The 24,680-nt window shown below is 38.4% G+C and overlaps 1 protein-coding gene across 1 annotated transcript in view; it reads left to right on the top strand.

Moving 5' to 3' along the window:
* CCDC146 (coiled-coil domain containing 146) overlaps window positions 1-24,680 on the top strand; it is a 4,019,163-nt gene that overhangs the window by 3,477,684 nt on the left and 516,799 nt on the right. Inside the window, exon 17 of the mRNA XM_044088498.1 lies at window positions 11,709-11,846. Coding sequence (XP_043944433.1) covers window positions 11,709-11,846 — 138 coding nt within the window. The remainder of the gene's footprint in view (window positions 1-11,708; window positions 11,847-24,680) is intronic.

Raw genomic sequence — 24,680 nt, 5'->3', positions numbered from 1 at the left:
AAAAACAAGTGCAGAATTAGTCTATTAGGTAGAATGAGGTAAAGAGATGGGACTGGGGGGAGTGTCCCAGATCAAATCTACAGTGGGGGTGGGCAACTGCAAAAGCCTCCAAATTTAATCAACAAGACAGGAATAGGGAGGATGGGTAGGGGAAAACCAACACCTTCAGCAGAGATCTGAAAAACTAGTGAAGCAAAATTAACAGTACACAACTCTGAAGTGCCAGAAAAATATACTCAGCTCTGTATATCTCCAGATAGTTTGAAGAGCACTCTGTCAGGACACAGGAAGGCTCCAGCAATGATATGCTAGTTCTGCTTCACTGCTGCGATGCTGACACCATGTTGGGGTCAGCAGAGTCTATTACCTAGTCAACAAGATGGAGAAAAACATACAGAGAGAATATTTTCACATCAGGGCAGTTCTGGTTGTATTTTTGCCTAATTATCAATTTTAAGGTTAGCTACATATTTTAAGATTAGTTGCACATTGTTGGTTAGTCCAGTCTTCAAATTGTCATGCATTCTGTGTTCCTTTTATGGGAAAACAAATGTGAAGTCTGTTTCTGTCACACAAGCATATCACATGCATCACAAAGTACATAACTCCTAATTGTCTTTGATTTTACTTAATGTCACAGAATCCTACCTTTCTTCTGTCCATGACTTTTGCATAACTCCTCTGATTTTGCCTCATATTTTTATCCTGTCCATCCCTGATAAAACTTTCAATTTTCTAGTAAATCACTGAGGATTACAGTGGGATACTAATGCTAGATGAACAAAATCCAAGCTATAAAACAGTTTGTTCTTCCTGTCCTAACCTACAGTTTTGGAGTAATTGACTAACTCCAAAAAGTGTTGGATAGATTAGATAGGAAAACAAGAAGGATGCTTCATGCTCACGAAATGATTTATAAATATCAGTGCATACCAAGATTATATATTCCCATTCTGAAGGAGGGATGTGCTTGCTTGAAATTGATTACACATATAGATCTGCAATCCTGGGACTGCACACACATCTGGTGGCCTCACAAGACCCAGATGTAGTGAACGTTTTGAAACATGAGGAGAATAAATCTTAGATGACTTTCCTGCTAAGCCTAGCAGAAGCATATTGGCATCAAGCACGAATGGAAATAAAACCACAAGTAGATAAAAATCAGGCAGCAACTGAATGTGCCAAAAAACAAAAGAAAGAATATAAGGCGAAGGACCAGATGAGAAGGGAAGAAATGTGGAAAATGCATAAATATAGTTGCAAGTATAGAAAACGTTTGGAAGAATCTCATGTTGATCAGGAATTAACACAGGAATGGTTACGGAGAAGTGAATTCAAACCAAGAGATGAAAGGTTAATATTGGCAGCACAAGACAGTGGGCTACATACATGTTGGTTTAAAAAGTCCATTGAACATGTGTGAGAAACAGACAAATGTAGGTTTTGTAAAACAGAATTGGAAACACTTTATTGCTGTTTGTGACATACTGATGGCAGAAGAATTATATAATGAAAAGCATAATAATGTTGCAAGACTGTTGCAGTGCAGACTGTGCAAACATTATGGTACTGAAGTGGCTGAAAAACACTGGAAACATGAGCCACAAAGCATCATAGAAAATGATGAAGTCTACATTACGTGGGCTCACCCATTACCAACAGTTCAAAAGATAGATGCTAGAAAACCAGATATAGTTGTCCATGAAAACAAGACAAAAGTACCATTGATCATTGAAATTGCCACACCCATTGACTACAGTGTCGTGCATACAGAGAGACACAAAGTCATAAAATATCAGGATTTGCAGGCAGAAATGAAAGCAGTGTGGAAGAAAGATAACCAGACAGTTCCAGTAGCAGTAGGAGCAATGGGTCTTATAAAAAATAATCTACAGTCACATTTAGATATGTTACCAGTACATGTAACTCTGTATGAATTGCAGGAGGAGTCGTGACTGGGCACACTACGGGTGCTGCAAAGAGCACTTCTGGCTGACATCAAAGATTGAAATAATACTAATTTCATGAACTTTAATCATACTGGCTCACAGACAGAACCCACAGTGTGAAAGCAGCAGACTCAGGTTCATAACCCAGAGACTGCCCTTGCTATAGAATAGACTTCCCATACATGTCAAACAGAGCACCTCACTGGCCCTCTTCAAGAGAAACCTTGAGGAGTGGATGGGAACTAGAAAATTCACTCCGGGGATCACTCCAGTGGCTCTACTCGACAGAGGCACTGGGAACTAAGGTCGGGTGGCACGATGTCAGGGTAATCCTATGAGCTAGGTTTGTAAAGGCTCCAGGGCCATTAGCTTAGTGCACACCTATGAACTTTGACTAAGAGATGAAGCCCATTCCCGTCATGGTATTAGAAACCCAGAAGATTTTGAGAAATTAAAAAAGACAGAAAATGAAACAAACCCTATTAACATTTTTATTTACATACATTTATACATTTAATATGTTTATTTTTTATAGCAACTCTTATTTAGTCCAGGATTACATGAATTGCTCAATTCTTGCCTTCCCTTAAACCTCACTCCTCCTCCTCAACATTATTTTACATGTATTGTTCCTCAGTTTCCATTTATTTGTAATTTTCTCCTTCCCTTTTCTAAAGATCCGTCTTCCAGTTCTTTTCTCTCTCTTACAATATTCACTACTTCAAATAAAGTTGGTTTAGACTTCCATTTTCTGATAACAGAATTAACAAGGCTTTACTTTGTCTAAGCAGTTCAGATTCTGTGTCTCACCTCAAAAGAATATTTTCCTTAGATGCAGCCATTTGCCTACCCTGTATTTCTGACAGAGTACTCTGTAGGAAGTTTTTAAAATCTGCCAACTCATTATACTCCCAATATATATATATATATATATATATATATATATATATATATATATATATATATATATGTATATATATATATACTCACAGCTATCTCTTTCTGCCGTATCACACTGCCAACTTCTGCTATCTGAGGAAAAACTCTCTGAAGTCTTCATGGGGTATAAAATATCTATGCATACACTTCCAAGAAAAAACGTAAGCCTTCTGGACTTTGTTACATACCTGGGAGACATACATATGTCCTCCCATTGTTCCTTTGCAAATTGTTTTTCCAGTCTCTCTTCCCAATCTTGTTTAACCCCGCCTCTTTCTTGCCCATTACACCTCCATTTGCTATCTACCAGAGGAAAAATTCTTTGGAGTCTGCCTAGCATATAAAAGTACCTATGCAAACACTTCCAGGCAAGTTTTTTAGACTTTGTTGCATATTTGGCAGCTATATATATGTCCTATTATTTCTTTGTGAATTGCTTATATACTTTCTATTCCCAATCTCTTCTGTCCTCCTCTGATTGATTCCTATAGTTGTGCAATATTTTATATGCCATACTAATTTTGTTTTTTTTAACAGCAGCTTCCAACTAAAATCTCTACCAGAGCAGATCTTTCATTTATGGTTCCCTATCCCTTTCTGCTTGCTTGTACTCTTGTATTAATCCCTGGTAGGGAAGGCAGTGTCTAGCTTGCAGTCCAAATGTCATCTTGGCTTCATCCCAGTCTGTTACCTCCATCCCCTTTTGCCTATTTTCTGTACCCCTACTTTTAGTCATCCCTATTGCCAAACTCTCCTCATTATTCTGGTGTTGGCTTTGTTCTTAGAATACTTTCTGCTATTTTATGAATTTAATGTTCTGTATGGTTATTATTATTCTCCTTAAGGCTCTACATAGCAAAATCCAACCCTCTGTCTAGAACATTTGTAAAATCGGCAAACTTCTCCTTTCCAATTTGAATTATAGCTTTCTGCTTTTGTTGTGTATATGAGCCTTAATTGTGTGGCTCTAAAATGTCCATTCAAATCAGGTAATCCTAAACCACCTTGTTCTGTTGGAAGTATCAGCTAATCCCACTTAACTCTTGCCCTCTTCCATTTCAGAGATAAATTCCTTCAACTCTTTATTAAATATTGTCCACAACTCATCCTGTGTTTGATAAAATATGCCTGACCTGTATATAAAACTGAAGGGACTAAAAATATTTTCACTTGTTGTCTCTCACTATCCATATCCATAAATAAGAGCTTCCAGTTTTACAGTTTTTGTATTACCTTTTGATAAGTCTCTGTTTTATCTTCATTAATTTTATATCCTCAAAATTTTGAAGCTGTATTAAAATGTTCCCTAACAATAAGATATATTGTTTCTGGATTTATCAGCACAAGGTAGTATCATCTGCAAATAAAGCCAACTCTTCTTGATTACCATACTAATTCTTCTTCTTCTTTTGGCTGCTCCCATTAGGGGTTGCCACAGCGGATCAACTGTTTCCATATCTTCCTGTCCACTGCATATTGCTCTGTCACACCAACCACCTGCATGTCCTCTCTCACCACATCCATAAACCTTATCTTAGGCCTTCCTCCTTTCCTGTTACCTGGCAGCTTCATCCTTAGCATCTTTTTCCCAATATACTCTGCATCCCTCCTCATCACATGTCCAAACCAACGTAATCTTGCCTCTCTGGCTTTGTCTCCAAACCTTCCAACCTGGAATAACCCTCTGATATACTTATTCCTAATCCTGTCCATCCTCATCACACCCAGTGCAAATCTTAACATCTTCATCTCTGCCACGTCAAGCTGTGACTCCTGTCTTTTTGTCAGTGCCACTGTCTCCAACCCATATAACATAGCTGGTCTCATTACCCTCTTGTAGACCTTCCCTTTCACTCTTACTGGTACTCGTCTGTCACAAATCACTCCTGACAACTCTTCTCCACCCACTCCATCCTGCCTGTACTCTCTTCTTCACCTCTCTTCCACACTCACCATTACTCTGAACTGTTGATCCCAAGTATTTAAACTCATCCACCTTCGCCACCTCTACTTCCTGCATCCTCACCATTCCTCTATCCTCCCTCTCATTCACACACATATATTCTGTCCTTCATTCCTCTTCTCTCTAGAGCATATCTCCACCTCTCCAGGGTCTCCTCCACCTGTTCCCTACTCTCACTACAGATCACAATGTCATCTGCAAACATCATAGTCCACGGGGACTCCTGTCTGATCTTGTCTGTCAACCTGTTCATCACCATTGCAAATAAGAAAGGGCTCAGAGCTGATCCTTGATGTAATCCCACCTCCACCTTAAACACATCCGTCACTCCCACTGCAGACCTCACCGCTGTCACACTACCCTCGTACATATCCTGTACCACTCTTACATACTTCTCTGACACTCCCGACTTCCTCATACAATACCACAACTCCTCTCCAGGCACCCTGTCATATGCTTTCTCTAAGTCCACAAAGACACAATGCAACTCTTACTGACCTTCTCTGTACTTCTCCATCAACACTCTCAGAGAAAACATCACATCTGTAGTGCTCTTTCCTGGCATGAAACCATACTGATGATCACTAATCATCACCTCCCTTCTTAACCTAGCTTACACTACTCTTTCCCATAATTTCATGCTGTGACTGATCAAATTAATCCCTCTGTAGTTACTACAGCTCTGCACATCACCCTTATTTTTAGAAATCAGTATCAAAACACTTTTTCTCCATTCCTCAGGCATCCTCTCACTTTCCAAGATTTCATTAAACAGTCTAGTTAAAAACTCCCCTGCCATTTCACCTAAACACCTCCATGCTTCCACAGGTATGTCATCTGGACCAACAGCCTTTCCATTCTTCATCCTCTTCATAGTTGTCCTTACCTCCTCCTTGCTAATCCACTGCACTTCATGATTCACTATCCGCACATCATCCAGCCTTCTCTCCCTCTCATTCTCTTCATTCATCAGCCCCTCAAAGTACTCTTTACATCTTCTCAACACACCCTCCTCGCTTGTGAGTACATTTCCCTCATTATCCTGTATCACCCTTAACATGCTAATTATATCCTTTAACTTCTGAGTACATTTTCTTTGCCAATAACTCTAAATATAAAATAAACAACAAAGTAGAAAAAGGATACCCATGCCTAGTTCCCTTGTTCAAATACAGCTTATCAGAGAGGATCCTCCCACTTTAATTTTTTACCTCATATCCTTCCTATATCCCCCTAATTAACTTTATTATATCAGCAAATGCTTCCATTGCCATATTAATAAATTCCTACTTATTTTGTTGAATGCTTTCTCTGCATCATGACCTGCCAACAACAGCTGTATTTTCTTATATTGTGCTTCCCTCTGGATCATCATTGTTCTGTCAGTATTGTCAAATGTTTGCCTCCCCTCCACAAAACCACATTGATCCATAGCTATCGGGTTTAGCAACACCTTTGCCACAGTTTTGGTAGTATAGACATAATAAACTTTATAGTCATGGTTTAAAATTGAAACAGTTCTGTATGAAGCTGGGTCTGATCTGTCTTTACCCTCTTTGGGCAATACAGCCACCACAGCCTCCTTCCAGGATACCCCCATTTAAAAGTATTATTAAATAAAGCATTCCAGAGCTTTGTCAGTGACTTTCTTCCTAATTCTAGATATACACAAGAATGCCATTTGTTCCTTAAAACACTTGTGCTTTTTTTTTTTTGAGTAATGTAAACATTAACTTTCTTCAGTGTACAATACACCGTGCAGTCTCTATGCAGGCTACAGTTAGTATTCCAGCACTGATTACTGATACAACCATGTTATAATTACATGATTATAGAATATTCATAAAGCTGTGTGTCAGACATTCAGTTATTAACAACCTGCCATTGTTAAGCTTGAAAGTCAGAATATCACAATCAGCTGTTCTAAAAGTTCCTAAGTGTGTTATTGGCTAAAGACAACAGGGCCTATTTAAACCTAGCCATCCATCCCAAATCTATCTGACACATTTTAGGAACCTTAACCTTATTCTAAGCAGTAATTGTAGGCTTGGGCTTGGGTGTTCAAACACTGACAGGCTACCTCTGTCCATAGGACAGAGGTGCCAAACTAGAGGTGAATTTCTGATTCCTCATCCACCGGTCCAAATTGTACTTCCATTGTTTAAGGAAGAACTGTGTTTCATATGGATTGGAAGCCTGTTTCAAAGATGTAGTCTCTGAGACATATACCTGTCCTTCTGGTATATTGTATGTATATCGCAAAGTTTAAGTCAGTTGATCAGATCATTTTGATGCTATTTATTTGTGGATATGCCAAGGACCATCAGAGTGGGATCCAGGGATGCCTTGTATGCCATGCCATCAGCAGTCGTTAGGAGACCCAGTAGAAGGATGCAACTTTGACACCATCTGCTTATAACATGTTGATTATGCCCTTTATCTTTTTTTCTGAGTAACCTCAGTGGATGTTCCAGTTCCGTTGGCTGGGCCAGTTCATACTAAAGGGGCATTGTATTCAATTATTGGCCTGATGAGGCTGAATAGAGTGGCATGATGACTTCTTTCGACCTAGATACCATACCATTGCTTGTAAGATGTGCAACATGGAATGTTTTTCTTACTACTGTAGACACATGATGGTTAAAGGTCAAGTTACTGTCTATATACATCCCCAAATCTTTGACTAGTGAGTCTCCATTTATGGGTGTGCTATCAATTAGGTAGTTTCCAAGGGTAGCCGACTTCCCAAAGGATACTATTGTGCATTTCTTGGCACTGAGTTTTTGATTCGGGTTCTGGCACCAGTTATTTGTCTGAGTCAGACTTTCTTTGAAGATACGTATCTTGGAGAGGGGGATATTATATGACCTTGTTTATTGCTTACACCTAGTTTGCAGTCATCTCCAGACTTGTAAAGGCCGGAGACCCTTTTCATTGGCCTTGACTTCATAGAAATAGATGTCAAAAAGAAGTGGACCCAGCATAGAAACCTGAGGGAATTCTGCCATTAACCAGCCTCTTTGTATAGATGGATTATGCTACCCTAACTTATGAGTCCTACCTGAGAGTCACCCAGATATCCAGTAGGTGACATAGGGGTTTATACCTCATTCCTTGAGTCTGTCTACATTGCTTGAGTGAGGCAATGTATGCATTTCCAAGATGGCTACACACTAAGTAACTTAATTTTAGCTCTCCCAGTGTGAAAACAGAAACTTAGAAAACAGAACCAGTGAATGTCTTTTTGGGTAACTTTCAGTTACTGGCTAGTAAATGCAATGCCTGGATGCTAGCAAAGAAGAAATTTAGAAAGCTGGAAAAAAATCAACCACAAAAGGTGAGGAGGAAACAATGGCTGGGAGAATCCTGCAGCTGTTCAGCAAAAAACTGTTCACTCTCCAACTTAAACATGACTTCCAGTAGTCTAGAGGAAAAAAATAAGCTAAATGTACTCAAAGCTGATTACAATAAATGAAACACCGAAGGGGTATATCAACTTAAATAACAGAAGACTTAAAAAATGGAAGAAGCTTTAAACATATTCAGATGAGCTAATAAAACTGCAAAAATCAGAGGTTGTAATAAAGAAAAGGCCGAGTATGAGACTTTTCAAGAAGAGATGTTTCAAAAAAATTGTTGAATTAGAGGACAGAGCACTTAGGGAAAACCTGAGGTTTTCTACTATATCAGAGAAACTGGAAGGAACAGACTGTATTAATTTTATAAAAGCGCAAATAAGCAACTAGACTCGCATTCCATAGCAGAACATTTTAACTGAAAGGTCAGATTGTGCGTATGCTCAAAACCTGCCCATGAGAAAGCAACCAAGACCTGTAATAGTAAAGATGCAATCCTACCAGCAGAAAGAGATGATTCTGACAAAACTATGGTAGAAGGACGAAGTACTAAAAGTTGGAGATAGTAGAGTACTTGTGGAAAATGATTAGTCACATTACACCAGGCAGAAGAGGAGTACATTTATTCTAGTAATCAGGGAATATTAATAGTCAGGTGTGCTGTCTTAGAATTTTTTTTCCTGGTTGATCAAAGCCATTTTTGATTCAGAACATGTTAAAGAAGAAATACAAAAGTTTGTCCAACAAAGACAGACAAGACATATGCAACAGCTGGAAAGGCCGCAGAAATACCTCACTAAAAGAATCACATGCCTAAAGCAGATGCCCTCTGCTGACCATTTAAAAAAACTCCAGCTATACTCTGTGGCATATTGACTACTCAGAGGTGATCTCTGTTTAACATACAAGGCCATGTCAAACCCTGACTGTTGGACATGCTCCACTTAAAGAAATCTCAATCCCTCAGAGCCACTCTCTCCAGGGATCTAAACCTTGTCATCACAATGAACAAAACATGCTGGAGTGATAGGTTCCTGATCCAGAGACTCCCCATACTCTGGAATAGACTTGCCCATATATGTCGAGCAGAGCGCCTCCTTGGCCCTCTTCAAAAGGAACCTTGATGATTGGATGGGAGACAGGAAATTCACCCCAGGGATAACGTCAGTCCCTCTGCTAGACAGGGGTCCAGGGAAGTAAATATTGTGGGAAGAAATATCCAGGGAATTGTTATGGCTAGGCTTGTATAGGCCCTAGAGCCGATAGCCTAGTACCAGCCTATGAACCATAGTTTATAGTTCATTGTGCCTGGCAAATGCATAATAATGCAAAACCTGTTCTATTAATAAAGAGACATATTGCATATTGCAATGTGCAGCATTAACATATTTACTTACAAGAAAACAGAGACAAGAGACCTACCCTACTAGTGCAGACAGTACAGAAAAAAAAATCCAACTTTGCATCATCAAAGTGACAAGTGTAATGATAGAATGACAGGAAATACAATGCTCATTTGTCCATGGAGAGCCAAAGTTTGTGAGCAGGAAATAACAGTAAAATGTAAAAAAAAAAAAAGAATTAATAGAATATCCAGTAAACTGGATTTGCAGAGCTGGAAGCCTCCTGTCATCCCCGGGGAAAGAAAGAAAAAGACTGCAGGTATGTGCAAAAATGGTCGCATGTGATTTTTAATGAGTAAATTGTCTTGTATTTTTTAATGACTTTGGGTAATGTAAATCATTTCCCTGGTGTCTAGTGTTAGAACAGGCTCTCTGTTTTGTTATGGTGCTATGGCTTTGCAGCTTTTCTGTTTACATCTTTAATTAATTAGGTTGATTTGAATGATCTCCCTGGTGCTAGTTTTAGTGCACATAACTAAAGCTCTGCTTTGTTAATGAGCTGCTTTCTGTGCTGGTGTACATGGTTCAAAGTCTTTTTCCTGTTGCTCTTTTAACACTTTTAAGTGACTTAGCGTAATATTTAAAGAGTATCCCTGGTGTATAGTGTTCGCCCTGCCCTTACATCTTTTGTGCTGCAAAACTGTTGTTTTATTAACATTTTTAAGTGACTTTATGGTAATATTCAAAGTTTATACCGGGTGTCTAGTGTTTCCTCCAACCCATATGTCTTTTGTGCTGGAAAACTGGTGACTTTTGGGTAATATTTAAAGTGTTTTCCTAGTATCTAGTGTCCCCCCACGTATATATCTTTAGTGTGGCAAAACCTGTTGCTCTGTTAAGTTTTTAAGTGACTTTATGTAAATATTTCAAATGTATCCCTGGTATCTAGTCTTCTCCCCTGCCATACATTTTTCAAGCTGTTAAACTGTTGTTCTATTAACTTTTTAAGTGACTTTAAGATAATATTTAGAGTCTTCCTGGTGTATAGTGTTCCCCCACCTATATGTCTTTCATGCTACAAAGATGCTGTCATATTAACTTTTGAAGTGATTTTGGAGTAATATTTAAATGTCCCTAGTGTCTAGTGTCCCCACCAATAGTACAGGATTTGCTCATTAGTCTAGGGCAGTTTACATGTATGATATCTCCCCCACACACACATTAACCTGTGACCAAGCATCCATCTGCATACACTCACACCTGCAGTCACACACATATGCACATCCCCCACCAATACCTGTCTGGTAAACTCTCCATTACTTACCTCTGATGAGATTGCACTCACTGAAAGTAGTGGCTGAATGTAGACCTTTGGTTGAATTCATTCATTTGCTTAGCCTTACTGCAAGCATTTCCAGGGGAAAGAACATGGTCAATTCGCCTAGGCCATTCTCCTTGAATGCCTCATTAGCATATTAGCATATAGCTTGGCCAAGGGGACAGCCCACTATTATGGATTCGACTGACCATGTAGAATCACTTTGAAGAGCCTGCCTCTGAATCGGAAAGGGCTACCACCGACAAGAAAATGGATGAATTATGGCTTACCAGTAGTGTTAGCTCTTTCTAAATCCCAAGGGATATCTGTACATTTGTTCTCCAATAGAGTCATGATTTACATTTCATCTTATTATCCAAATATTGTTATATTGCCTTTTAACTCTGATAAGTATGCCTACAGTATTGTTTTCATATAAAGTATCTGAATGCTTCCTTATATGAACTGTCAGTGATAACCTTAAGAATAAGGCTTAAAGATGAGTTATTTAGAATGCTACTAACTTTAAGAATCATTGAAAAGCAAAAAGAGTATTAATTACACTTACCACAGGTAAAGTGCATGTGCATAGGAATAGCTGAACCAGACTTCAAGGCAAGTGCAAATAATGTACCCAACATTGCATTATCTGGTTTGTGAAGATGGGCGATTCCAAGAGAAAAAAATAGTGTCAGATTATGTTTCATTTCAGTTTCACTGGGTTTTTGAAAGCTACTAGATGTCCTTGGCATGTGTAATATTTTATACTGGTTAAGATACAAATTAAAAAAAAAGCATGCCATAAATTTACCTGGATATCATCTATAATCACTTCAGCTTGAAACACGCTTGGCAGAGAAAGAGGAGCTGCTTCTGGAAAAGGATTTGATCTACGATCAGGTGACACGGCTTTCAGAAAGAATTCGGACAAAGGCTGAGAATGGCAAACTTGACACACTGACCCTAGCAAAGAAGGTAAGGCATCTTCCCATGCTGTAACATAATATTTTGTGTTATGTTATGTTAGCTGGGTTAGCCTGCTGGGGCAAGCCCATTTTTAGAGAAGAAAAGATCCACACATCATACAGTGTACATTATCCTTAATTTCAAAGGTCATAACCAATATACTTGTTATTCATTAGGTTACCCCCAGATCAGATACGTGTACAAATAGGCAAAACTCTGCAGATAAAAAGTTTATTGCACATTGTACAATAATATTGTTTGTTTAAGAATATTTATAAAACAGCCATCAACACAAAGTAATAGACTGAGAGAAATAGATATAAGATTAAGGGAAAAGTTCTGTTAGAGGATGAAAAGATGTTCTTATGAATACATTAGGAAGGAGGTCTAATAAGGAAAGGAGTGCATGCACAGGATGCTGCTTATATTTGGCCAAGGAATAAACTTAGGCAGCAGTGCAGATATCAGGTTGTTTTATGTTGTAGATTACAGAAATTTGTTGGTATTCTTAGTAAACACCAAGTTAGTGGGTATAAAATTCTTAAAGGGGTGATTGCAACTTTAGCAGATATGCCAAGACATGGTGTCCATACTTGTACAGAACTGAATGGCTTAAAACAAGCTATTGATATTTTATTCTGTTTTAACATATTGACATATACATTTGTATTTGTTTGTTTATTGTTTTTGTTGACTAGAAAAGTTCGATTGGGTGGAAAACCCCTTTTCAAAGGAGGCCCACTAAGAAAAGCTGTACAAGATACAAACTAACATGCATACTTAGTGTGATAAATTGTTTGAGCATACAATAATGAGACAGAATGGACTGTTTGAGCACACAATAGTGAGAAGACAAAAACATTGACAAGATACATATGAATGGACAGCATACAAACATAGTATAATCACGATGCAGGCGATACAGTGATATGAAAAATCATTCAAAAGTAGATCAGAATTGATGTGTTGACAAACAAAGTTTAGATCCATCGTGTTTTATAATAGCAGGCAGTGGTAAAGTGAAATATCATAACATAAAGTTGAGGAGAGTATGGTGCAGTGTATGTGGCCAAGTGGACATAGTAGTAAAGATAGCAGATTAATGGCCAAGTAGTCATGTTAGAACTAGATGTGATAGTGTGGATAAGGATAGTTTAGGGAGATTTGACAAATATGGTGCATCAGCAAAGCCGTGAAACCTTTACGCATTATTTCAATAACATCTTGAAGGATTTCAGGTTGTTAGTTGGTTGGTAGTTAGTAGGTTGTGTGAGTGAGAGGAGAATAGAGTTCCAAACTTTAAAAACAGAAGAGCAATACAGTGAGCCATCTACAGTATTGTTTGATTTAATTGGCTTCAGAAAGAATTTGTTAGTAGAGCAAAGAGTCCTAGATGGGGAGCAAGGTTGTATAATATTTTTTTAATGTTTTACATTTTTCAAGTTGGAAAATTAGACTGAACATTTTTCAGTTGTATGAATGTTAGTGAAGCAATTATAACCATTTTATCTGTTTTGATACCATGCAGTGATGGAATCCATATGGCATATCAACTGCAAATGTTGCTATTTTTTGTAGTATTTTTCTAGCATATTTATTTGGGTAATGTGTACGTTGACAAATATAGCATCATCATATAGAAAGGTGAGTAGCAATAGAGTAGAGGCAATAGTTTGCCTAGCCTGGTCAGTCAGGTAATGTTTAGCTCAATGTAGGGTTCCATTTTTTTGTGTATCTTTTGCTAATATCTTGCTTTATGTAGTTGTGAAATTTCATGATGTCATCTATAATGATACGTAGGTACTTGGGATGAGTTACAAGTTCAGTTTTGGCCAGACAAAGTAATTGTGAAAAGAGATTTGTTGTTAGACTATTGTTCATGTGTGAACAAAATAAGATTGGTCTTCTTAATGTTTAATGAAAAGATGATAATATCTTGGATTTGGTATTAACCAACATGAGTAGCCACTGCTGCATCCCTGCAGTATCATCCTCCCTTGTAAGATCCAACCATAAAGCGGTTACATTTGAAGTCACCATCTCCCCTGACCCCCCTCTAGCTAGGGTCAATCAAAAAAAATTCTACAAAGCTGATAAAAAAATTCTACAAAGCTGATTACAGCCTTCTGAGGTATGGTATAAATAGCTTCACTGCCCCTTCCACTCTCTAGGAACTAGGACCAGTATCCAAAAATATACCAAATTACTAAACAAACATTTATATAGATGCATGGAATCAGGAATACCTGACAGGACTAAATCATCCTCCGCAAAGAAGAGAAAACCTGTCTAGTGGACATCTGCAATAAATAAACTCTATAACAGAAGAAAAAAATTGCTGACCAGGACCAAGAAGGAGCAGGTGCCCAATTAGAAGCAATCTCTCCTTAGCCTAAACAGGCAAATAAGAGCACTAGTGAAATCCACCAAAGCAAACTCTGAGTCCAAATTTGCCACATCTACTAGAGACAGTCATAAGGCCTTCTTCACATATGTCCGTAATCTCAAGGGGAGCACCCAGATCTGTTCAGAACTGATGGTCAAGGACACCACATATGCAAATGCCATAGATATAGCAAACTTGATGGCTGACAGATTCAGCGAAAATTTCACCCCCTCTGCCCCCCCCCATCAGTAAATCAGGACATTCCCAGTACCTGCTCCTTCCCCTTATATCTAGGGATCAGGTCATCACTGCTCTCTCAAAGGCAAAAAATATAGCCTCCATGGGACCTGATAACATCCCAGGCTGCACCTACATGAACTCAGGCAGAAACTTGAAGCACCATTAGGCACCCTATTCAACCAAAGCCTGAGTACCGGTTTTGTCCCAGCTGAGAGGAGGACAGCCACTGTCATCCCTTTACACAAAGGTGGAGCATCCACTGATCTGGGAAATTATAGACCCATAAGCCTAACTAGCCTGATCTGCAAGACCATGGAACGGATTATCATGGACCTCATAAACAAGGACTTTGGCAACCTCCAAACACTTGATCGCACACAGTTTGGCTTTGTCAAGGGGAGGTCATGTCTGTTAAATTTGGTCGGCTTTTTTGAGACAGTCACCAAAGCCATGAATGAGGAGAACCTACCTTGACCTGGCCAAAGCCTTTGACACTATTCCCCACTCAGGCATAATAGATAAACTCTCTCAACTAGGCATCAATCCATATGTTACCAGATGGGTAGCCAACTGGTTCACTGATGGAAACCACCTAATCAAAATAGGGGAAGCCACCTCAAGCAGTATTTCCATATCTAGTGGCGTACCCCAGGGTTCGGTCTTGGGGCCTCTGTTATTTGGGATATACTTTTCTGAGGTACAGGCCAAAACCTGTGGGCTATGGCTGACCAAGTCTGCAGATTACTGCAAGTTGGGAGCTGTCATCAATTCCCCTAGTGACATGAACATCCTTCAAGAGGGTCTCACCCAAACAAATGACTGGTGCCTCAAGCTGAATACAAAAAATGCATCATCATACCCTGTGGGGAGAGAGATGTCCCCACAAATTATCACATTGATAACATTCTAAGCACGCAGGACCAAGAAGGAGCAGGTGCCCAATTAGAAGCAATCTCTCCTTAGCCTAAACAAGCAAATAAGAGCACTAGTGAAATCCACCAAAGCAAACTCTGAGTCCAAATTTGCCACATCTACTAGAGACAGTCATAAGGCCTTCTTCACATATGTCCGTAATCTCAAGGGGAGCTATGGCTGACCAAGTCTGCAGATTACTTTTTACCACCATGTTGCTTCCATTGTACGAAAAGCTTTCTACATGGCTCACCTCATAAGTAAGGGTATCTCATCCAGGGACAAGGAGGTCATAACATCCCTGTATTCTTCACTTATAAGGCCCTTTATGGAGTACAATGCCCCATTCGGTATGTACCTCGCAAAGCACATGCAGCAGCTGAAGAGACCACAGAGAGGTTCCTCACCAGGAGAATCCAGGGCCTCAAAAATCTACCATACGCAGATAGGCTAAAAGCCCTATGCCTCTACAGACTCCTCAGAGATGACCTCTGTCTGGCATACAAGGTGATCTCGGACCTAACCTTGATGGGACTGCTGCACATCCGCAAGTCAAGCTCCACTCGAGTAACCCACACACGCTGCTTCAACCTGGTCTGTGACATCAGTAGGACTTGTTGGCGGGACAGATTTGTGTCCCAGAGACTCCCCCATCTATGGAATAAAGTCCCTCTCCACATCAAGCAAAGTACATCTTTACCCCTTTTTAAATGCAATCTGGATAACTGGATGGGAAATAGAAAATACATCCCTGGGATTCCACCCATGTTCCTGCTGGACAGGGGTATTGGGTGCTGATTTGCCTATGCATGGGCTAAACTCTTGGCTACGCTTATAAGGGCCTCATGGCCAATAGCCTAGTAACTTCCTATGATCCTATGAATAGTAACTAAGAGTTATGGAGCCACGTGTCAATGGAGTTGAAGAATTTGTGTGTTTGGGTTTGAAGTTGTTGTTAGGTTTTTGGCAGTGCAGATGAGTTTGGAATCGTCAAAACACTGAATAATGTTAGCTTGTTTACTTGTAGTATGTAGGTCATTTATGAAAATATTGAATAGCAAGGGGCTAAGAATAGATCATTTAGAATAATGGAGAGATGTCATTTTCCCATTTTAGAACCTGAAGTCCATTGCTGTGGTAGCTGTTGAACCAGGTGAATGATGTGTGTTGAGTCCTATGGACTGGCTATGCACAGATTTATTGGAAATATGTTGCTTAAAACATGTTTTGTAAAAACATAGACTAGCAGACTGGGAAAATCATGTTTTCATTTTATGAAGCTTGCTGCACAAGTTACTTATAAGTTCAGGCTAAGCAGTCAAAATCACATTTAACAGTCTAGACAGTCTTGTCACAAAGGATGTGAGTTGAGCTGAGTATTCTAAGTTAATTTTGCACAGTGCCAAAGTTCAAAATGCTTTAATTTCAGTACCTCTTACTCCTTCTTCTTCATCTGAATTGTTTAGTAATCTTAGATTTAAAAGATGCATATCGTGATATCACATTCCTAATCATCTAAATTTCATGTGTTTCTTATGTTTTTTTTGTGCCTGTATTATATTATCACTTCTCTGCCTTGAGCTAGCCACTATTCCAAAAGTGTTCACAATGTGTCTAGCTCCTGTCATCAGGCTACAAGGTATCCAGATGTTTCATATTTGGATGACTTGCTGATCTTTACAGAGTATTTTGTTTTCAAAGTTTCAAGAATTTCCTACATGTGTAAGATTTCTTCTACAAAGACTGGTATTCCAAACGAACATTCAAAGGTCTTTTTTTTGACTCCATCACACATGGTTGCATTTCCGGGATGCCTGCTAGACACCTCAGTAAAAAGGCATTTTCTTTCATAAGAAAAAATAGATCTATAGTTAGATCTATTCCAGGGGTTTTCCACTCAGAATTCAGTCACTGCTGGAGAATACCTCAGAATTCTGGGTCTCATGGCATCCATGATTTTCATGATACCTTTTGCAAGATTCCACATGAGAATGATACAAATATCTCTTTGGTACGAATGCCATCACCAATAGTCTGTTCAAATTCCAGTTCTGAGATTTGTAAAAAGAGAACTTAATTGGTACAGGCATCAAATAACTGAATCCTGGTCTCCTGTTCTCCCCTTCTGCTCCAAAGAAGTTAATCAGAACAGATGCCTTGGACTTTTGCTTTGGGGAGGAGTGCCAAGGGAAATAAAAGTGCAAGTTCTCTGAGACAGGAAAGACAGACAACAGTACAGTAAACTCTCAGTTAACGGGGATTGGTAGATGCCAGATAAGTGTAGTTTCTGGTTGCTTGAGAGTTACTATTAAAAATAGACCTGACAAATACTGTAACTTGTACTAAACTATATCATACCATACCATAAACACTGTACTGATTTGATTTTAATATTGAAATATAGTAATTAAAAGGCTGACTGGAATAATAATATTTTAAACTTATATTTCCACTAGAAAGCATGGCACGCGGAACAGTTTTGATTGGCATGCTGAGTGGATTGGAATTGAAGAGAGAGAGTAAATGCATGTATGAAGGTAGAAGCAACTGTGTGTGAGAGATCAGAGCGATGTAAGAAAAGTGAAGAGAGTGTGTGTAAGAGATCAAAGAGAGAAAGCGTGAGTGAATGCATGTATAAAAGCAGAAGAGACTGTGTTTGTGAGAGATCAGAGAGAGAATGTGCCATCTGATGCAAACTGACTGAGTGAGTATGGAGAGAGTGTTGACATTTTAGCAATTTGACTTGTTTGGTTTGACTTGTTCTCAGGTTGGGGAGAGAGGGAATTTATTTGTATCTTCCTTTTTAAAACTCTAAACACATAAAGCATGTTTCTACGTGGAAAAACAAAGTGCAACACATGAAAAACTGAATTGTTCATACTGTACTGTATTTCTTTGATTTTTTTTTTTTCTGGTTGCTTGAGTTCCAACTATCTGAGAGTTTACTGTACATAAGTTTAAAGGAGGTGCTAGGTTTTATAAAGGCTGTCAACTCTCTGAATCATCTCTTGTCCCCAGGACCTCTTCAGTTAGTTACATACAATACCACAGTGATGTGGTACATAAGCAAGAGAGTCCCAGATCAACCCACCCCCCTTTGTAAATTAGCCACGATAGCACGGGATATAGCTTTACAACACAATCTCATTCTCCAGACATCTTATATTCCGTCAGAGCAAAATTGTGTTGTAGACAAGCTGAGCAGCACAAAGGCAAACCCTTACGAATGGAAACTATATCCAGATGGTTTCAAAATTTGATCCATCTGTGGGGAATTCCTCAGGAAGACCTTTTTGCCTCCTCTTAAAACAATCAACTAGCAAAATTCTATTCCTGGACTCCATGCAAGAATGCTTGGAAAAGAGATGCCTTTTCCTTATCATGTACATGGGATATATGCAAATGCCCCCTTAAGGAGATAAGGTGTTTTAACTATATGGAGTTCTGAATGCCCATGACTTTTCTCCTTATTAAGTCTGCTATTGACAAATTCAGGCCAATAAAGCCAAACCCCACTAGCTGTGGACATGCATGTTTCAGCTTTCTTATGGCCTCATCAGCACAGCAAAAGTGGACTATTTTTCCATCATGTGGAGGAATGTTTTTGTATTCTTTTCCACCCTTTCTACTGATATCCAAGGTACTTCTGAAGATTCAGAAGGAATCCCCAAAGATTATTGTATTGTCTCCCTTCTTTTAAAATTGGCCGGCAGCAATTACCACAAGCTTCCTCACTGACTGGATGCACTCAGACGAAAACAGAGATATTTGATACATCCCAAACGCAAACAACTACAACTGACTGTTTGGATAATAGGGTCTTAGTAGTCGTAATACCTTTAAGACTCCTGTTTGCTGAGGACATGCAACAGGTACTAATGGAGGCAAGAAAGACTGCTGCTAGAAAATCATATATAAGTAAATGGAAAAGGTTTTCTAGTTGGTGCCAACAAAACAACCAGCACCCATTTTCTGGTTTTTACAATAATTATGAGAGTCAGTATCCCATGCCTTGTCTTACTTCTCAATCAGGGCTCATTTGTCAGCCATTTCAGCATGTCTGCCCATGAATTCCCTTCTTTCATTGCAGTCTCATGTAAAAATGTTTTTGAAAGAAGGGATATGTAAGATGCCTCCCAGAAATATGGTGGCTCTTCCTTGGGATCTTTAATTTTGTTTTATTTAATTTTTTAATACCAATCACATCATAAGGTTTGCAGATGACACCACAGTCATGGGCCTCATCAGTAATGAAGATGATGGAGCATACAAGGAAGAAGTGAATCTACTGATTGACTGGTATGCTAGGTACAACCTTGATCTCGATGTCACCAAAACCAAGGAGATCATAATAGATTTCAGAAGAACCCATCCAGCTCACTCTCTGCTCATGATTAACGGAGAAAGGATGGAAATAGTAAGTAGCACAAAATGCCTGAGTGTCCACATTGTGGAAGACTTATCCTAGTCACTAAGCACCAGTCACATAGTCAAGAAAGCCCACCAACGCCTGCATTTTCTGTTAGTTTAAGGAAAGCTAATCTACTACCCTCCATCCTAATCACCTTCTACAGGGGGACCATAGAAAGTATCCTAATGAGCAACTTCTTGGTGTAGTACAAGGGCTGTTCAGTTGCAGATCAGAAAGCCCTACTGAGGGTGGTGAAGGTCACTGAGAGTATAACAAGCTCCAGCTTCCCAGCGATACATGATCTATATAAGAAACATTGCTACAACAGGGACACAAAAATAGCTAGTGATCCTGCATACCCTGCCTATGGTCTGTTTACAAGCTTTTGTCTAGCAGACGATAACGCAGCGTGCACTGTAAAACAACCAAGTTCAGGAACAGTTTCTTCCCACAGCTGATTAGGTTCTTGAACTGTGGAAGCAATTTCAGGAATGTTAGCCATTAACAAGGTCTTGTGTCAGTCAAACCATTATGGTGCAATAGAAATTATGAGATGCTGACATATATCTGTTTACAATGTCAGTCAAGTGCAATATTTATTTGCTAGGTATTCTAACATATCAGAAAATAAGTATGCAATAAATAAATGTACAATAATCGATCATTCAGCTGCTAAAAACTGTAGACATAGTAATTTATAGTAGTATGTAGTAAATATAACAAAGTTAATGTTATGTATGTTGCATGTGTTATGTGTAGTTTGTATGTGTGTGTTTGTCATTTCAATATTGAGCCTGATGCATGCAATTTTGTTTAGATTACCCTTGTGGAGTCTAAATGACAATAAAGTTCACTTTGACTTTGTATTACAGAAGGTAACACTTGTTCCATTTAAACCAGCTCTTCTGGATGACTTGAGGTTCTTAACATGGAAAACAATTTTACTTATTGCTCTGACCTCTGTAAGAAGATTATCTGAGTTTCAGGCTCTTATGGTGGGTCTAGCTTATTCCATTTCCACAGACAGTTTTTCTTAAGAGCTAATCCTTCTTTTATGCCTAAAGTGGTATGTGTTTAGTTTAAACCAAATTGTATATCTCACTGTTTTCTATCTGGAAACCAGAAAATGTGGGAGAAATGGTATTTCATAACTTGGATATCCACAGACAGCTCAGGTACTATCAAGAGAACAACAGCTAACAGCTCAGCTGGTGACTCTTTCTACTCTTCTTTCCTGACCAAAATTTGGAACTCCCGTCCTCTCACACTGAGAAACACAGCAAACACCAACTCTTTTCAGGCACAAATGAGAATATGTACAACTCCTGGTTGATAATTGTCTTGCCCGTTAATTTCTCCTTTTCTTTCCAAGCGCTATTCCCTTAATTATTGGCCAAAACTCTCCTCATTGATCTCTACCTTTCCCTCTTGTTCCTTCTACTTATCTTAAAACATTCTCTCTCAGCTGTTAATACTAGTCTTACATTTTCTTCTTTTCTCTCCCCCCTTCAAGTTCATTTCCAAATAAGTTTTACAGCTCTTTACATGATGCTGCTATTAATGAGGATATTCTTTTTAAATGTTGTATATTTGCTGATTACTTGTATATCTTTATTGATTACTTTAATACCTCTGCTTGCAATGTTCTTTATACAGTGTTTTTTCTGTTGCTTTTCTCCTCAGAAAGTTTCATAGCTCATTACATGATGCAGTTGTTAATTAATGATAATCTGTTTAAATCATGCGTATTTATTACTTGCATATCTCTGTTTACTATAATCTTCGTATAATGTTGGAATTTTTCTGGAGCTCATCTTCCCGGGCCTTTGCTGAAAAGGGGTAGTTTCTGCCCAGTCGAGCATCCCGGTAGGTAAACAAATGCAACAAATAAATAAAAATAAACAAATAGGTATAACAAAGTCTTTCAGAACTTATGATGAGTTATTCATTTCTTGTGAAGTAAAGAAGGGACTGCATGTGTCAAAGCAGACTATTTACAAATGGTGGTCTCAGGCTATTACCTTTTGTTATTCCCTTCACAACAACACCATTCCAAGCATGGTGGAAACACACACTAAAAGGTTCTTGACTTCATTTGTGTCTTTTTGGAAACAGTTAAACTCTGTAAGTATTCTAGAAGCAGCAACTTGGTCCTCAGAGTATACTTTTACAAAGCATTATAAACTAGATTCCTTTTCCAGGTCTGGGATAGGCTTTGCTAGGACCATTCTCCAGAGGATCCTGGACCTTTTCCCTTCCACCTCCAAGTTGTTTTAAGCTATGGTAATCAACCCATATAGTGCAGGATGATGTACCACTGATCAATATGAAGAGCACAGCTGTGTAAGTAAACTTACTATAATCATAGATGTTCAGAAGGTCACTGCTGCAGTGGCTGCTTCATGTCTCCACTACCTTGTTTTTTAGTGTTTTTATGCCAGGGGGGTGGACATGCATTTTTCTTTCTCTAGTAATGTCTTTTCAGGGCTTAACCTCCCTTGCTTAGTTGGCATAAAAGCTGTGAAGGCCTTGGTGCCCAAACCAGTCTTTTTAGTCAGTTCAGCTCAAGCTAATGTTTGGGCACATGAAAGGTGCCCTGAAGCTTTGGAAGCTGGCTGTAGGATATAACCCATATAGCTTAGGCTACTGCAACAATAATCATTCGAACATCTACTGTTATGTTTCTGCAAAAACTCTTGTACATTTTCTCTATCCTACCTTTCTGTGTCTTTTGCCATACTCTTAATATTTTTTCCCATTTCTGTCCAGTCATCTTTCCATCAATGTATGCTTTGTTAAGTTTTATTCCAATACTGTTGTGTCTGTTCCATGTTCATTTTCTTGGTAAGCACACCCATGCATGCGTAGACACACACACATTTCCTTTTGTATCCCTCTTCCTATCAGATCCATCCTTCGTCTTTCAATTTTCAACCTGTTAACCTCTGAGGTAGATTTTTCACTGTTGCATACCTTTTGAAATCCAGTGCTTCCATCCTTCTAACTTTCTATCCATGTGCAATCTATACTTTGCTACTCACCCTCTTTTCCCTCTACATATAAACCTGTCACATACCTGTTGAATGTCCTCTGTCCATTTCTCCTGGAGTTTTATTTGAATGTGTCTCCCATATAAATATGCGATAAAATTATGCACCTCATCATACTAATCCTTCCCCTCAAAGTATAAACTTTTTCTACCCACCTAACCAATATTAATGCTAATCTCCTCCACAGTTTCTCTCAGTTTCTTTTCCTGACTTCTTCTACTTCTTGGAAAACCTTGAAACCCTAAAACATCACTCTTCATTGGGATTCTTTCCATTCCATTGCTGAATGCTTTGAAAATTTGCAGAATTTTTTATTTTTATTTTGAAAAGGGCAACAGAGTTTCTGCATGCTGCAAGTAACTATTCTAAAGAACTTTAAAATATTTGTCATATGGTTAGGTAAGTCAAACTTGATAAACTGTGTTCCAGAAGCATAAACTTTGAACAAGAATTTAATGGTCTGGGTTAAAAAAATCAATCTATCCAGAGGTTATAAATAGCAAACAATCCAGAGGTTTGTAAGGAAATTCAGAGAATGTGAGGATATTAGGAATTATGATGGAACATATACACATGGGACAGATGGTACATGGATTAGCAAGACACACCACTACGAATATTATTTACTATTATTTACAAATGCATGTTGCCTAGAATGAATATTATGCAAACACTGTGATAGAATACTAACAGATGAACAATTGCAGTCTTTCTTCTCCCATAAACCTAGAGTGGTTTATAGAAGACCAAACATGTAGGACCATCTACGACATAGCCACTATATTACTTCAACAAGTTTTGTCAGAGGTCCTGATCAGAGCAACAATCCATGCAACAGTTGAACAACAAGCAAATATATGATAAAGATAAAAAAATGTTATCTTGGGAACTAGAGCTCCTAGGGTGAGACAGATGGTAAAAGTGGTATCAGCAATGTTATACAATATGCTTGTCCATGACTTATATAGGGAGGAAAAGGGGATGAGCCAAGGTAAGAATGTCAGAACATCTTGTAGATGTCAGAAATAAAAATTGTATTATTTTTTGAATACAGTGAAGCAGATTCACAAATTAATGTGATTTTGGATCAGATGTCTGATAGAGAACACTAGGTAAATATAAAGCTAAGTTTTTATATTTTGAATTATAAAGCATCTCAGCCGTTTGAGCTGAATTGTGAGATTAGTCAGATTGCAATTTCAAGTTTGTATATTTATGTATATTTATATAAATTTATTGCACATTGTGGGTCGCTTATCCCACTAATTGCTATGATTCTCTGAACCTGTACTTAGCAGTATCAGATGCACGAGTGTGAGTGTGTTTTATTAACTGTTCCATCTCTTAGGAAGCCATGAGAGGTGGAATGCCAAGGATATTTTAGGTATTTACAAGTTATGTTTTGACTCAGTAAATTATGTTTAAAACAGTGAATTTTTCTTGCTGCTTCATAGGATAGTGTCAGCTGATTGATGTAGGGAATTTTACTGCTATAGAACAGAAAGAGTGTAAAAGGCATTAAAGAAAGGAAAGCAATGGGTTTAAACAGAGTTGTAAACGCACAGATTCCAAATCCAGATTTATTTTATTAAAAATCCCTAATGGAAACATGATTAAAGTCTCTCTCTCTCTCTCTCTTTCTTTTTCTTTCTTCGTTACAAAATACTACTTCAGTCATAAAACCCTGCACTGCACAATCGGAATGTGCCACATTTTGACAAATGAAACTATAGAAACACAAGCTTTTGTGCATAGTTTCTTTAAGCACAGAAATTCATTAAATAGTCAAATAAATACATTAATAACATACTTAACATTAAACTAGACTTTTTGGATAAACAATT

The sequence above is a fragment of the Protopterus annectens genome, chromosome 11.part0 (assembly GCF_019279795.1).
Source record: "Protopterus annectens isolate FY-2018-M chromosome 11.part0, PAN1.0, whole genome shotgun sequence".
Classification (NCBI taxonomy): Eukaryota; Metazoa; Chordata; order Ceratodontiformes; family Protopteridae; genus Protopterus; species Protopterus annectens.
Note: the sequence above shows the minus strand (reverse complement) of the source record. Positions and strands in the feature narration are given on the sequence as shown.